This window comes from Colossoma macropomum, unplaced genomic scaffold, assembly GCF_904425465.1.
Source record: "Colossoma macropomum unplaced genomic scaffold, Colossoma_macropomum, whole genome shotgun sequence".
NCBI classification, from domain to species: domain Eukaryota; kingdom Metazoa; phylum Chordata; class Actinopteri; order Characiformes; family Serrasalmidae; genus Colossoma; species Colossoma macropomum.
The window spans coordinates 12,630,750-12,648,328 of NW_023494794.1; the positions used below are offsets into that span (position 1 = coordinate 12,630,750).

The 17,579-nt window shown below is 38.9% G+C and overlaps 1 protein-coding gene across 1 annotated transcript in view; it reads left to right on the forward strand.

Moving 5' to 3' along the window:
* LOC118814564 (atrial natriuretic peptide receptor 2) overlaps positions 1–17,579 on the forward strand; it is a 61,639-nt gene continuing 44,060 nt past the window's right edge. The window contains exons 1-5 of the mRNA XM_036580216.1: positions 1–980; positions 11,134–11,321; positions 12,794–12,907; positions 14,031–14,166; positions 15,930–16,024. Coding sequence (XP_036436109.1) covers positions 290–980; positions 11,134–11,321; positions 12,794–12,907; positions 14,031–14,166; positions 15,930–16,024 — 1,224 coding nt within the window. The 5' untranslated portion in view covers positions 1–289. The remainder of the gene's footprint in view (positions 981–11,133; positions 11,322–12,793; positions 12,908–14,030; positions 14,167–15,929; positions 16,025–17,579) is intronic.

Genomic DNA, 17,579 nt, shown 5'->3' on the forward strand with positions numbered 1-17,579 from the left:
CTTTAGCCATTTGGATGAGTGTTATCACACGCAACACACACTCACGGGGGAATCGCACGGCGAGCTCAGGAATCCAGTTAACCCAGTAAAAACGGACTTTTCCTCTGAGGAGGTCTGGAGTGAGACCCCCACACTAATGGATTACTGTCTCGCCTCGGCTGTGCAGCGGGAGAAACGCGTATGATTGCCTTTGAAGAAGCTTAGCCTCCCTCTCTCTCCCACTCTCACCTGAGAGCTTTCCCTTCTCAGTCCGCTCGCTCGGAGTTTTGCTTCCTCGGTTGAGTTCGTGATGGGATATAAAACAGAGCTCCTCCATCGGTTGTTAACGGCGCTGAGTTGCCTCGCGCTGAACTGGTGCGGAGCGCACGCGGTGAACATCACGGTGGCCGTGATGCTGCCGGACAATCTGAAGTACCCCTGGGCATCGCCACGGGTGCTGCCCGCTATCCGCATGGCCAGAGAGCGCATCCTGCAGAGCGATCTCCTGGGGGGACACGCCGTGAACCTCCTCAACTTCAGCGTGGAGGACTCAACGGGCTCGTGCTCCGAGAACAAGGCGCAGATCATCGCCGTGGACACGAAGCTCTACCACAAGCCGGACGCCTTCATCGGTCCCGGCTGCGTGTACTCGGTCGCCTCCGTGGGCAGATTCGCTTCCCACTGGAAGCTGCCGCTGATCACCGCCGGAGGACTGGCGTTCGGCTTCGACAACAGCGAGGAGTTCAGGACGGTGGTCCGGACCGGGCCGACCACCACAAAGCTGGGGGACTTCGTCAACTCCCTGCACGCGGAGTTCAACTGGACAAGGCGCGCGCTCATGATATTCCACGACCTGAAACAAGACGACAGACCCCACTTCTTCCTTTCCGAGGGTATTTACCTGAACCTCCGCGAGGAAAACATGACCGTGGAGGCTTTCCCGTATGAAGACATCACCCCCTACAAAGAGATCGCAACGTTCATTAAGGAGACCGGCAGAGGTAAGTCTGGCCTGCACGCTGTTGCTCTAGAGGTCGGAAAAATTGTCGAAAAAATCCCGAAAGAGATCCTGAGTAAGATTAACATTTTATTAATGGAAACGCCCCCTCTCATGTAGTTTTAGGCGCATTTCAGCCCACATTTGTTTTTGTATAACCTGACCCAGTGCCCACTAGTGCCCATCTTAACCTAGTTACAGTACAATTAAATTCTCTGGACCACAATGAGGCTTTGTGCTTTCACGCTGAAACTATGCGAGCCACTCAGATTTGGCCATATGCTCGACCACCTGCCCTCCCCAGAGTTGTATTTTTGGTAACGTGGTTATTTACAGTTTAAGAAAAACTTGTTAATTCGCCAAGCACATTCACCCCAGTGGACTTCTCACTCAATGTTATTCTTTTAATGCAGTTTAGCCTTTTTAAGTTCATAAAATGTGAGGCAGAGCCAGTCAGGCTTGCTTTAACGCGCTGGCCAAAGTATGAACTGTGTGTCAATAATGTACCTCTCCTAGAACGTGTGTGGGGAAACGTCCCAGTTTAACATAATTATCATTTTTATGTGTGACAAAAAAGAGGAAGCGCTGCTTGTGTTTCACTTTTGTGCAACATATAGGTCTAATATAGCCTATGTGGCCTGTCTTGGTTAATATTTTCCTGAACTAAAAATCTGTTCGCGGAGATGGAGGTCTCCTCAACTCCTGACCTCGCTTTCCGTGAATGTAAGCACATAGCTCTGTAATAACACAACTAATGGTCGTTATCGTTTTTGGATGAGAGTCAAACCTTAATCACACAGCAGGGTAAGGAACAGCTCGCCACAGTGTGACAAAGTGATCTTAAGAGGGTGAAAAAACGTCCATAAAGATGATTTATTATTATTATTATTATTATTATTATATCTTTATTATTTATTATCTTAATGTGTGGTAGCAAACCTGCTGTTAGCACCTCGTGAGCTTTATCTCTTGTGTGAAAGAGTAAGCCTCCCTAGATTAGTGTTTACGGTTTGACTTACTTAACTGTAGTTCCAGAGAGGTTTTAAATTAAACTTTTCGGACGCCATGTCTCCATCCCGAACCATTTCTCACATACTCTGAAGAGGCTCAGGTGCTGAGTGAAGAGGAGGTTTTCAGCAGAGCAGTCTGTAAATGAAGTGATATTCGGAATGCTAAGAGCTCACTGTGTGAAACAGTGCTAGCGGTGGCAGAGTCAGGATGCTAGCACGACCTGACAGGCACATAAAATATGCTGCGCTTTCAGTTCATAGATGACAACGCTAAATAGCTGATGCTGTCCAAAGTATAATGTTTGATGATGATGATGATGATGATTATGGGGAGAAATGAGTTTTGTGAGCTATGAAATGGAGTAGTGTCGTCAGGCTGTTGTGCAGTCCCTGTAAAAGAAAGCTAAGAAACCTCTCTGTAGCAGACACAGCAGCACATATTGGCTCACTGTTGATTATTGTAATTTGTAGATTTCTCTTTTCAAAAGTCATGGTGGTATTGGTTTAAAAGTAGAAAATAATTATGTGGGGGGCGAGTTCAGCCGAGATAAAGAGTGGAGTTATGTGGTAAGGCTAAGTCCATCCAAACATGTAAACCTCTGGAATGATCTCAAGTTTGCTCCTTTACTTTTGCTGCGAGGCTAATGCAGCTAACATGTAATGGAAATCTGTTATTCAAAATGTTTTTCATCAGTTATATTATATTATTTTACATTAGCCTTGTAATTCCACCAAATTAGATCTTCCTGTGAACCATTCCTGGTATTAATATCTATGGGATGCTGGAGAAACCTGTTTTATGGTAATAGGTCTTCTCCAGATTTTCTCCAGTAAATTACAGATTATGTGCAGCATATTTCTTTGGATAGAATTTCAATATTTTGTACACAAGTAAGTCTTAATTATTTTAAATTTAATCCAATCAAGTAGGCACTTGAAAGGCTGGACACAGGAGGCAAACCTCTTTGTCCCAAACTTAATTGGAAGAGCTCAGCATGAACCACAGGAAATTAAGGACCAAAGAATGTGGTAATTTCAAAATGCCAATTCATGGTTCTTCTAATTACGCATAACAAAATGATAATGAAGTGTCGGTATAGCACTTTGTCAAACACCTTTTTGTTTTTTGCCTTCAGTGGCAGCTTTTGCCTCATTGACTGAGGAACCAAGTAGTATGCTGCTGTTTTTAGTTGTTAACATTTGATAAGACATTCTGATAAATGTTAGTTTTGACTGCATTAGGTAACACTTATGGTCAAGTTTGTGTGTAGGCATTATGTGGTGAATGCTGAAAAATGCAGCTCTTTCTACAATGTTTGCACTGCCATGGCAACATGTATTCATGTTAGCCTGCCAGTATCCCCTTTTAACATCAGATCAGAGCAGGTCTTTCTGTCTGTCTGTCTGTCTCTCTCTCTCTTTCTCACTCTCTCTGTCTCGTTCTCATTCTCTTTTTCTGCTATTAGCAAAAAGAAACACAGCAGTCCTGGTTGGAAGTCTTGTTGGAACAAAGTACCTTTCAAGGTTTCTTGGATGCCAGGAAAAGGGGCATACTTTTAAAGCCTACACAGTTGATTCTATTTTTACAGCGAGAAGTTTTCTGATAGTCTACCAGAGTTTTTTTTTAAAGGATAAATGTGCCCATTATTAGCAATGTGGTGATGCATTGTGCAGTCTACTCATGTGTAATCTTTGTTTTGTTTCTTTTTCAATTCATTTTTAAATAAAAGTCTATAATTTTCCAGTTTCCTCTAAGGTTCATCTGAGAGTCAGTCCTAGTTAAGACTTGGCCACAGATAGATGCTTGGCTGAAAGGTAGGGATGTCCAACTGATCCAGGTAGTTTTCAATGGATGGGGTATCGGCTATGTTAAACTCGATCTAGTTACATTGCTTTGTTATGTTTGTTTGCACTCTGTTTATGCAGCTTTCATACAGCAGCAATGAGGCACATTTTCAGAAGTTAACTAGCGGTCTTAAATGTTTGCAGTGTGAAACTATTTTAAAGTGGAAAATGAAACCTTGTCATATCTTTAATGAGGGGCTGGGTGATGTGGCAAAAATATAATATCACAATACATACTCTATGATGATATTTTCTTTTTTAGACATCTGATAACTTAAAACAGATTAGTTGTGCCACATTTGAAAATATCAAAAACTTTGAATGCAGTTATTTGTATTGAACATTTTACATCCTGTGCTGCAATAAATCCATTTAGGCAGGACTAGTTATGCTGTCTTTGGAATCAAACATGCATTTGGCAGGTGTTTTTAAGTACAGACAATATCCACAAAATACTCAGAAAAACATATTGTGACATAACGTGACATAATTTAGCACAGTAACAATAAATATTCTTATATTGCCCAGCTCTACTTTAATGCCAGGGTGTCAACTATGCTTGAGTGAGCCAAATTTTATTAAAACATATTAAACCATTACTATTAAGTGGATATAATGCTTGACTTTTTACCAGTTGCTGCAACCTGTAGGCCTCCAGAAATGTGTAAATAATAAGCTTCTGAATGTTATTTACTCACAGCAGGAGTAAAAACAAAAGCATTCTGAAAACGTTTTGTCTTACTGCCTGTGATTGCTACTTTTGGTTTGAACGCCATCATAAGGGAACGACAGGTTTAAGTCCAAGAGCAAGGAACAGGCTGTTAGAGTTATTTTAAATTGTAGTGTATGGTTAATAATATAAATGGTGATTTTACATAAACAGAAAGAAAAATAAATCCAGAGTATATGTGACTAATTATATAACAAAAAAGTTAATTACTTAAGTACTGGTGGCCAAATGATCAGGCAAATTGAATCAATACACTAATAAACACACTATAATATGCTTAACTAGGCCCAAAAAACAAAAGTTATCAGTTCACTTTATGCACATGCTAAAAATGAATGATTGTGCTCTAACATTAATTGGACACAATAATATAACCCACCTAAACTGAATTGTTTTTATTTGCTTTTTTGTTTTGAGGTTTGCACTGTGTGGATGGATTATCTATGAAAATAAACATACCAGTTTACTCAGATACTCAGAATTAAGGACGCTGATCGGATTTGAGGTGCAGGCAAATTGTTTTGAGTCTGATTGAAAGATACATTGCATATGAACAGAGCTGAGATAAACAAAGTCATCTTCCCTGCCCCATGGCAAATGCAGCCAAATACATCCTCATGACCACCAGTCATATACAGCACATGGCACATTTGGGACATAAACTCAACCCCAAGGCAGCGCAAGCTGCCAAGCATTTCTGTTAGAAGTTGAGAAATAGAGTTAAGAGAAATAGAGTGACGTATCAATAACCCATACGTTTGAGAAAAAGATGAAGGCAACCTTCAGTTTCTTAGTAGGAACTTATCAACGGGGCAGTCTAATGACCATCAAGGAGCCAGTTATAGGCAACTGACGAAGCCAGACATAAAATACTGCGTATTTTAAGTTGCTCTATTTCTTACAGTCCATTGACAGCCAAAATATACAAGTTAGCACAAGAAGGAGAGCAGTGATAGCATCTCCACGTAGCAGTTATCTGATAATATTTAGTCAAGCTCTTAGTTGTGTTTTATAACAGCCTATTGTGCCTTGATTGTTCTGACATTTAACTTGGCCTGTTAAGGTACGTGAACATTTAAAGGGCTTTTATGGCTAATTGCTTGCAGTTGTTCCAATGTTAAGCTCACTGTATGCTCGCTACTAGTGATTAGCATCATAGACCCTGTTGGTAATGCTGTAATTCCTTGAATTTTAAATGTCTAACAGCAAAAGGAAAGACCACGGCTGTTAGTTGTTAGTGTTGATCTGATCCATTTCTGCATGTTTTTTTAGTGTGGATTTTGTCAATGTGAGTAATTAATCAGATTTTGCCTGGCGTAAGCCAAAATGAGCAATAGATAGACTTGGCATGGTCCACCTATTAGCTGTGAACTTATAGACCAGTAGTTTAATAGCCAGGCTTAAGCATTTATCAGCTTGAACATGAAGTTTAATTACATCATGTGAAACAACTGTGTGGTCAGCAAAATTACTTCTAATGTGTTTTCTCAGGATCAAAAAGAAGATGTTTAGTTACATAATTTTGCTGTACAACCCTTGTACACCAGACACTTGGTTTTACTTTGGAATTCAGCTCTTCTGTGAGATTTCTTCACAGAACAAATACGCAGCTCAAAATGGATGCACACTCTGACATTGTGAGCTTCTCATTGTGTGACTTGCCCAGTGACTACGCTAACCATAGTTATTTAGGAGATGCTTGTTGTCTTCTCATAGTCACAAATCAGTCACTCCTCATTTTCACATTGTTCGCCAGTAGAACTGCACTGAGATCCCAATTTAATGATGCCTCTAAATACAGTAATGTACTGTCGGTGCTTGTCAGAGTCATGCTTCCTCTTTTAGGTGAGTTCCAGTGCCGCCATAACCACCTCGGGGTCAGAATGTGTAATGCGGCTGTCAGGGCTTGTTCAGCTTTTTTGGCCTCAGCATTCCATTCATTTTTGCCTGCTGATGAGATTGCCTGAAGATGGGCCTAACCCTGAAGCCGTCCTTGTCGTCACAGCTGTTTTCTCTTTCTTGGTGGTTTACTTACGGGAAGCAATGAGTCAAGAGTCCTGAAATGGTTCCAGATATTAATGGCAAATTTGTATTAGTCTGGAAGAAATTATTGCCTAAACCTCTGGCTCAAAAATGGATGTTATAGAAGACGTTTGGTAATACACCACTGTAATGCATTGAATGGAACAAATACACTGAAGAGAATACACGCTGAAAAGCTTTCAATGCTAGCACAAATACACAAAAGGCGAGAGGTTTTTCTAAAGGTACCACCTCACACCTGTTCGACCTCACACCTTGTTGCCTTTGAGTGCCTTTCAGATTGAAAGCAAATGTCAGGTAGCTGGATGGGAGAGAGTGTCAATCACACTGTGTTTTGCCGTTTCAGTGGGGGTGCTTGTATATGCATGTGTCCGCATGTGCGTACGCATGTGTTCAACCGAAAAATCCATAGCAGATGTGGACCACTACAGGAGTTCTTTTGGGGGAAAAGACACTTCACAGACATAAACACAATGTACCTTAGCTTGCTTCACCCTCACAATAAGACTCACACCATGGCGTGTCTGCTTAAGTGTAATTGACAATAATAGAGCCAACTCAATTAATAAATATTTTTAAAAGCACTTTTTTTACAAAATGTTGTTGAGGCAAGAAGTTAATGTGAGCGTTGTTTACTGCTACTTTTCATAGACTGCACACTGACATACACATACTGTAACTGCATGGGCAAAATAAGAAGAAGCAAGCAACTCCACCGTGCTACCTTACGTATTGTTCATTTACAGAGCAAGTTGTGCACTTCCACAGTGTTTTTATGCCTCATTCACTTAATAATACTAAATAGTACATTTCTTCCATTCTTAACATGTTAGCAAAAAAAAACCCTCAGCCCATTTTAAACTACCAGTAAAGACCCTGTACCCATGTACTGTCAGACTTCACCTTTAAGTGAAACAAAATGTTCTTGCGCCATTTTTTTTGGCGGTCTTTGTATCAGCCGGGCCCCAGCAGATGCATATAAATTCTATAACAGTGGCGAACATTTTCCTTGCCTTTTTGTACATTTGTTTTGGAGTGCATCCAGGAGACAGCAGGGCTGCTTGGCATGAGTCAGGCTATGCTGGGCCGGGAGAGCGGAGGGTTTTGGGGTGTGAGTGGCGGGCCGGAGCCCGGCTTCAGTCTCACATGCGAGGAAAGGGCTGCTAACTGGAAGTCTAGCCTCCGAGCTGGCACTGGCCATGGTGAGAGACACTGCTAATGGAAATCATGCCTACATGGGCAGACGAGAGGGAAAACAGCACAGGATTGTGGACACCAACAGCTATATGAATGTATGCTTTGGAGTGTTCCTCGAACTTTAGAAATTAGAGGGTGGGCTTCTCGATCACCAATCCACAAATCCCTGCAACAATTTGTCTTCTTTTACAAACGGCAAACAGAAAGGTACACTCCAACAGCAAGGCTGTATTTAAAGCATGTTAGTATGATTGTTGTCCATGGCATCTGAATGTTCACTTTGTCAAAGTGCTCCTATTCTTTTTCCTCAGTTCTTTACATTGAGAAATAGGTTCAGCATTCACCAATTTTATGGTGCATTCAGATGGCCTTCATCAAGTCATAAAGGCAGAAAATTGTCGCATCACTGAATTGTAACTACTATTTGTTTGCATTCAGGTGGTCATCATCTACTGGTGCATCATGTGAACAATACTTATAGGCCAATGGCAGCTTGGCCTACTTGGTGTACCTGTGATATCAAAGAACATAATACCTGGTGATACGTCACAGCTTGTAAACTCTGGTAACATGGAACTTACCATTAAACCAGAACACATGTAGCACAAATGCTTCTTTTATCAGACTGGACATCACTCACAGGCTGTAAGTATTTGTCAGTCTACATTTTGTGTTTTCTTGCAATGCAAGAGTAAATGTGCAAATATAATGTGTTTTTATTGACATCAGACTAGTACAGTATAAACATGTGCTGCTGCGTCTTCTGGTGTAAAGGCTTCACCGATTAAATTATTAGAGCATATTACAAGTGCTTCCCAAACAACAAATACTGCCAATGTTTAACCTTGTCATATTGTTTGTAGACAAATGCACTTATGAGGCATCACAATTGCATTTTGTGTCAATATTATAATACTAGTATTTTATTCATATCATGCAGCTCTATTTATGTGCATCACAACAGTGTGTATGAGCTTTAATCAGGCCTGAAATATTTGCTCCAAACCTTAATAAAGATAACTTTCTGTCCTAACCTACCCTGACCCAAATGACAGCATGACGTTTAGGAACCAAATTGACCTGAGCTCAACAAAAGTCTGTCTGAAACTGACTCGGACTGACACAGCACCCGAAGTGTGGATTAAAACCTGATAGGAAAGCATTAGATAAACAAATTAAAAATAATGTCAGATATTACAATATAATCATAATAAAATCAGCTGTTAAGTTTATCATGAAGTACTTTGGAAAAATATACCAAAGTTTTTCAGTCTGAACAAACATTCCATAATGTACTGCTATATTTTCCACACATCTGTTTTATCACAAACATGGCTTCATGGATCTCAGTGCTAAATTCACAAGTGGGTGATTTCAGCATGCCAGATTAAACCTATTAAGGTACTGAAAGTCAAGAGGAAGAATAAAATGAGAAACACTAAAGCAGATGGAAATGCAGGGTTGAATCTATTAAAAGTGGGAGGTGGGCTATGAGAAACAGAACATGAAATTTGAAACCAACCCGAGCCCAACAGATATTTGGGAAATGATGTCCGAACCCAACATGAGCAGACGGGTCAGTCGGATTTGGACCAATAACAAATCTAGTTTCAAGATCTAGTATGAATGTAGATAGCTTTACACATGTAGAAGTTCATCCATATTCCAATCAGCATGTATACATGTAGGGAGGTAAAGAGAGCACAGGTGTGATTTGAAAAATCTAAAAGTTTTTCAATTGAACTGTAATTCTAACTATTTTTGACTATATACAGTGGGGTCCAAAAGTCTGAGACCACCAGTGAAAATGCTTCTGTTTTACATTCTTTTGTCATTTAATACAATGTTTTTCATTACAAATTATATTATCAGCATTTTGCCTAAATGACAGTGTGAACACCAGCTGTCATGGACTCTGAAAGTTTGTGTAAAATTCATCTAACCACAAGTTTCAGTGGAAGAAGGAAAAAAAAACCTGACGTTTTTGTACAAAGGCCATAACATGGTCAGTGTCACAAATTTGTTTAAATTTGAATAGTAACCGAGAAATAGTGCAGAAACTTCAATGTTTCTTCTTCATTTTCTTTCTTTTTTTATTAGAAATCTTCCTGTTTATTTTTAGGTTTGGAAATTTCAGATTTTCAATGTGGTCTCAGACTTTTCTGTAGTTTGTAGTGTAAAGTGCCAAACTGAGTACACATGCTAAGAATCTGTCGATTTTTTAATCTGGTGCTGGTGCACACTGTTGTCCCACAAAGGAATGTGAAGCAAAAATGAAGGAGCTACTTGCAGCTGGGAATTTTTGAAAACATCTCAAATGTTGAGTGCTTCTGTAACGTCTCCAAAAATAAACAAGTCTGTGACAAAACAAGTTTTTGTTGTTTGTTTAAATTTGGTGGGAAGCCTACAACATCACTTAATCACTTCCTGTTAGTCAGTTTGCCATGCAGAAGGGGTGGTGCTGGAGCATTAATACAGAATTCACTTGTGTGTATAGTACAACTGACTATGTTAAAGTGGCTTCGATTGAGGCTCAGAGTTTAGTCTGTTTTATAAAACAAAATGTTTTCATACTAACCTATTAACATGCTTTTAGGATTAGTTCACATTATATACCTTTTATTATTGACCATGCTTATAGTATTAACTGTAGCCAAGCCTTCAGGATGTCTGCATTGGCAGTGTCAGGTCAACACATGAATAAACTACAGACCTATCAACTAACAGCTTGAGACTTTATCTTAAAACCTTTAGTGAAAATTAATTCTGTTAGAATCCTGATATTTCATCTACACATTTAACATTTGAAAAAACATTTAAATGCAATATTGGTAGCTTACAGCAAATCTTGTTTAAAAATTAGAGGAAGGGTCAAACAGCTCTCTTATTTGTCCACCTCATGGATTAGTTTCTCTTCATCTATTTTTGACTAGTTTAACCGTGTTTTGAAGATGATACCAAGAAGGCTCAGGATGTGTTCAAGTGGAACATCCTTGCAATGCAATGCAACATGTAAATAAAATAGAAATGGCGTGTCCTTTTGCAAGTGCTGTAGAAAGGTTTGTTGAATATAATAGCAGTGGTTTGTTTTGGCATTAACGTCGTTTACCATTAGGACAAGGTGTTAGGGATGCCAATTGCAATATAAAACAAGCAGATGTACTAAAGTGACATCAAATCCAGACACTGTAATAGCGTCAGTGTAGCCTGTACTGTATATGTCCAAACTTATACATTGACATTTACATTTACGGCATTTGGCAGATGCTCTTATCCAGACCGACTTACAATTTCATCATTCTCAAACCTCTGCTGTGTCTGTCTTCTTTTAGTCGTCTATATCTGTGGGCCCCTGCAGACGTTCTTCAGCATCATGAGAGCTTTCGAGGAAGAGGTGAAGAACTTTGAAGACTATGCCATCTTCTACCTGGATGCATTTGGTGAAAGCCTCAGTAATGAGGCCCTCCAGCCCTGGCACAGCTCAGAATTGCAGTGGAAGGATCCCATCAAGATGTTCCGGGTAACCTAATGGAAAATTCCAACAATACACAATATAAATATCATCAGTACTTTGTTTGGAAAAAAGGTTGATCCATTTCCAAAAGATTTTAATCAGCAAACAGTGTTTGTCCCCTTTTTTTACTCTTCCACTTCACAGCATCTGCTCCTCTAAAAGCAGCTTTTGTGCATCAAAACATGGAACAGATGCTCCTTAATAGTCAGTATAGGTTAGCATGCACTTTGCTTTGAACAGCTACATCATGAAGCTTTTCAGCATGCCATAAGACATAAGACTGATATGTTAATTTCTTTCTCATGGACATTAATTGCAGCCTTCCAGACGGTTTTACAATTGTTCTTGACTTAATATGGCTGTAATTTCACTTACTTAGAGTGCATTTTAAAAGCTAATCCTGCTGCTTCAACTGTTAAAAATCCATTATCCGCTTTCATTTATTCAGATTAGACATTCGTGTAATTACAACAGAAATTCTTCAGCCTGAAGTTTTTTGATAGGCACTGGGATAAAATGTTTGATGTAGATCAGGTGCTTTAATATTTAGGATTTTAAGTGTAAGAACTTCTTACGTTCAAAGCCAAGGAAGTCAAGCACAGATATTGATACTGACTTTTACAAGATTTAGGCCTATACGATGAGCTCTGTTGCAAAAGTGAAGCACTTAAAATAAATTGTTTCTCAGAGATAATTCAGTTGCACAGCTCAGAGGCCACTGAGAGGAGGACTTTTAAACTTTGTTTTGGAGCTGTTCTTTTTGGCAGTCTTAGCAAGTTGCACAACATTTTAATGTGATCACGAGTTACAACAGGTTTTGAGGCAACTTGCTGATCATAGTAATTTTCCAAAAAGACTTTTATTGTTTTTAAATTTATTAGTTTTTGATTGAAGCCTAATTGCCATGGCATGTGGCCTCATGGTTCTAGATGAAATTGGATGGCTTTGATAGAGAGACTTGTTATAATACACATGTTTAGCATCGTGTTTTGAAATGTTATCACCAAACCTTGAGGGTTTTGTTTGGAAACGTCTCTTGTAAATCTGACACATCAGTGTCTTTATATTGTTAGTATTAGTGCAGCACAAGTTATAACATTGTTAATTCCAGAATAACCCTTTTTGACACATCTTAAAACCCTCAGGGCTTCGGCATACCAGCGTTCTGACAGACTTATTTAAGTAGTTACACACTATTAACGTACTGCGCTGATTAATGCGGCTTCTATGGGTTTGCCTTCATTCTAACACAAACATTTTTCCCATATCAACATGAAACTGGCAACCAAAATCTGTAACTGATTTGTGGCCTAAACGCTGCACATTTAGTACTGTGAATTTTACAGCAACTGTGCTTTTTGGTGTCCAGAAACATTATGCAGAAGTATTTTGACTATGCTGGAAAATTCTTGGAGCTTGTGTCAGATCCATTTGGTGTTCATTTTATGAACTTCAGCTGTCTTTCCTTGTCTGCCTAGAATGTATTCGTTATAACGTACCGGGAGCCAGATAATCCAGAGTATGCAGCTTTCCAAACTGAACTCCACAAGAGAGCAACACAGGACTTTAATGTCCAGTTGGAACCTTCCTTGGTAAGTCTTTTAAAATCTAAGGGAGAGTTAACTGGGTTATTATAATGTCACATATGTACAGTCATGTGAAGAAGTAAGTCTACCCCATGAAATGTTTCTCTTTTTTTGACATATGTTGGCATATTAGTATTTGGTCTTCAGTAAGTATGTATAGCTAAACGTTATGTAGTAGAACAATGAAAATTTGACTTTGCAATAATTTATTTAAAAAAATGACTGAGATGTAATTTTTGTCTGTTGAAAAAGTAAGTACGCCCCTGACTTCAGTAAAGGGTACTGCCCGCTTTGGCAGAAACAACTTTATGTAGGCGTTTCCTAGAGCAAAGAAGTAAAGACCTTTGTACATTTCAGAATTAGCTGTTTGAATCATTGTAGGTTCAAAACAGCTCTAAATAAACAATGAAGTAATGCAAGCGCTTTTTCTTATTGACTTGGACTTGCCGACCTTGACATCGCTAGCAGAAATGTAAGTCCACTGAATGCCTGTCATGTTTTCTGTAGTGCTCAGTCAACTGTGCTGCTCTGTCTCTAACTGCAGGACACAGTCACTGATCAGCTATGACACCGAAAAACCGTGGAAACATGAGTTTGGCTTCCTTGTGTCAGGCTCATTTTCCGGAATCAGCTGTGTTCATGAACAAAATTAGCAGACAAACTCCCTGAAACCCTAGAACTGTGTGTACCTGCCAAAAATATGAACTTGTTGCGACATTACAGGCGCACTTACAAAGAAAAAACACATTGGCTTGATAGTAGCTGGGCTGTAATTGTGTATAACTTTGCCCGCCATCCTTTACACTCATACACACTCAAATATACCTGTTCTATCCATGTGACACGTGGATGAATATTGCACCATTCAGTGGAATTTAGATTGACTACTCTGCAACATCAGTTTTATTAAGACAACATAGAAAGTTTATTTAGAGGTATTGTAAACTTGCAGTGATTAAAACTGCCAACTTGTGAGTGTAAAAGTTACACAAAAATATCTTCTCATTTGCTGTATTATATCCATATTTAAAAAAATGGTAAACTAAAAAACACAAAACTTCTTTTAAAATTATTTATTTTTCTGAGGTAATAATAAGGGCTAAGTTTGAACACTTTCTGGTTGTTTCAGATGGACTTCATCGCCGGCTGTTTCCATGACGGCTTTGTTCTGTACGCTAAGGCCCTGAGTGAGGCCTTAGCAGATGGAGTGTCTCAGAACGATGGCCTTGACATCATTATGAGGATGCAAAATCGCAGCATTTGGGGTGAGTTCAGGCATGATTACTATGTTACATAGTGCAGTTAGTTATTCAGATTCTTGTGGCTGAATTTTTTTTTTTTCTTGCTCTGACTGAAGTGATTGTTTGGCTGCTTGTTTTTATTGAGCGCTTGTACTGTAAATGCTTACATAGTAAGCATCTGTGTTGCAGCACCAACACAGCAACGTAAATGCAACACTCTGACCTGCAGCACCAAGCTGGACAAGAAATTTCTGGGCTTGCACACTGTGTTTGAAGAGTGCTGGAGTGTCAGCTGCAAATGTTAGAGCTTTTTGGATGTTGTTGGTAAACTGTCAGACTCCCTCGCAGTGAGCATAGGGGTCAGGGTGCTGTGATTTAGAGCCTGTCCCAGCCTGCATGTCCATGGAAAATCTGTTTCTAATACACAGCCCATCTGCCGAAACTTCTCCCTGGAAAAGAGTTAAGACATGAACTCTCCTACTCGCTCTTTGCCAAATGCGTTCTGGAGCCAGGCATAATAGTGTGTGCAGGGTCATGGTGGAGATATGGGCTGTTTGTTGTTTTTCCTGTCAAGAATCACCACCTTGGAGGGGAAACTGCGTGTTAAAAGAACAAAAAGTTGAGTTTTGCATTCGTGACTGGATTGTTGTAATCATTTCAGGTTCAACATACCACAAAATAAACAGTGAAGCAAATATAAGCACTGCTTTCATGTTGATTTGTACTTTATAACCTTTTCGAATTTAACTTAACAAGTTACAGTGAAATGCTTCACTGGCTTCATCTCCTTGATGGCTCACCAAATATAGAGTATAGAGTTTAATAAGTAAAGATATTTGCTTAAGTTTTACGTTCTCGTCTTGACTGTTTTAATTATTGCAAGTCCAAGGCACCACTTAATAAACAATGAAGCAAATATAAGCACTGCTTTTTTTGTTCGGGTTTAACCAGTTACAATGATGTTTCGCTGGCTTCTCCACCTTGCTAGCTCACGAAATGGAGAGTATAGAAGGTATAGAGTGAAAAGTAAATATTTTTGCTGGAGTGTTACATTCGTAAGTTGGTTTGTTAAGTATTGCAAGGCCAAAAATCCACTAAATAAACAATGAAGCTGTCTTTCATTTTAACCTGGACTTGGACATTTTCTAGTTTAACATGCCAGTTACAGTGACACCAAATATAGAGAGTAAAGCGAAATGGTTAAAGATGTTTGCTTGAATTAACACTATTTAGATAAACAGTAAAGCAAATATAAGCATATGCTTTCATTTTGTAGTTAAACTTTATGATGGAAAATTATGATGGAATATTTTGACGGCTCACCTTTTTGCCAGCTCACCAAATACTTAGAGTGAATAGTTTTTTTGTTTTTTATTTATTTTTTTTTTGCCTGAATTTTATGTTCCGAATTTGGTTGTTTTGGTTGTTGGTTGTTAATTTAAAACATCAATAAATTAGAAATAAACTGAATATAAGCATTGCTTTCTTGTTACCTTGGACCTTTAAAAGTTTAACTTGCTGGCTCACATCTGCTTACCTGACTGACCATATGATAACTTGATAGAGGAGAGTGTGTTCTGAATACTGTAGAGAACAGACACGTCCTGTTGACTATTGTGAAACAGTAATAATATTTAATATTTATTTAAGCTCAAATGATACCCCTTAAGAGTAGAAATATACTTAGCTTATAGTGAGGACATACTTTGCTAGTTAAGACAAGAGTTTGAGAAGTCAGCAGTGTACTTTTTTATGTGTACTAAGATGTAATATTATTTGTGTTTCAGGGGTGACAGGCCTTGTTAGCACAGACCGAAACAATGCCAGGTACACAGACTTCAGCCTTTGGGCCATGAGCAACCTGACAACTGGACAGTATGCGGTAAGTCTGTTTCAAGTTTCTCCCCAGCTCCAGTTTGTGATTATCGATGAAAATGTGTATTTTTTGGCCAGAATGATTCACTGATGAGCAGTGTTACTCGTCTGGTGTGCTTGGTCGAAAGCATGTCAGTATATTTCACCTCGGGAACCCTCTGTGTATTGTTTGGAAAGGCACAATTCATGGTTTTTAGAGATGACAGACTTTTTGGACTATTTCACTTCCTTTGTAGGCTCTGAAGCAGACAAAATCAGATTTGAATGCTTAGATGTCTAATGTTACTTTTTTTGCTATACTTTTTAAATTTACATTAGTTATATGTAATTATCTTTTTAGTTTCGTAATTAATTATATTTACATTATTATTAATTATTAATTTCTATTTGTAGAAATTAGTGACGTTCATGACATTTCAGTTTGCTTGTGTCAATGTCAAAAAATGACAAAAATATGGCAAAAATGTAAAGAATGTTTTTCTTTCTACAAAACAAGACTATATGCGCAACAATATGTAAGTATAAGTGAGAAGTAATTCAACAAAATGTATAGAGAGACATTTCAAAGCATATATGCCATGGGGGGCCTCGGAGAGTTAATATGCTGTGGTTTAATGACATAAGACTTCTCAGCACTTTCCAATTCACAGATTTGATTTTTATCAGAGTTTTGAGCTAATTGCTACCATAGAATAGCAGTTCCACGGTTGTGAATAATCCTGCAAAATGAGCTAGTTTGATTTCAATTTCAGAAGGTCTTTACGTTGTATTAAATTCATCTTGTATCCATTAGTGTTTCCTGCTTTTATAAAAGTTTTATAAGAGTTTTTAGTGTACAGAATGACGATAAATAACAATGGCGAGGGTATAAAGTGTGTGTAGAGCATAGTAACACAGGCCACATGTCACTTGCTCTGCGTTTGCAGGAAATTAGGCCTTGGGCGGCTTGAGCGACATTCGGAGTCACGTGCCGATTTTAAACGGAATGCTTTGCTTGTCTCTTGCCATTGGTCTTAACCAAAAACGGCTGTTGAACAGCTTGTAAGGATCTTTTTTCAGCATGTTCATTCAGAACTGTGTGGATTAAACTGTTGTTTAATGTATGTAGGTTCATAATTTTTTGGGATTTTTTTTGGTTCTGGGATTGATTATGCTGTATAGAACTCTCTGTATAATCGGGGAAGCTTCCTGAAGATAACCTCTGCTTGAGCTGGAAGAGCTCAAAAAGCATCTGCAGCCAGTTAGTAATGATGATTGCAAGCATTGGTGATTATTTTACTGAAAGCTGTTCATAGGTATTCATGTATAAAGAGGAGAAAAACAGAAGAGCCTTCGTGGGAAAAGAAAGGGCTAGATGGGTCAAGAATGCTTCCTTCACATTGCTTTGAGAAGAACCTCAGCTTTCTAGACTGAATGCCTTCAACAGATCTATTGCATGCCAAATAGCCAACCTGAAACACAGGTGCACTGTTGCCATAGCTACACTATATACCTCGCATTTAGAGTACGCTTGATTTACATTAGCCCTTAAAACTCTTTTTCTTTTTAAAAAGGAAATCACA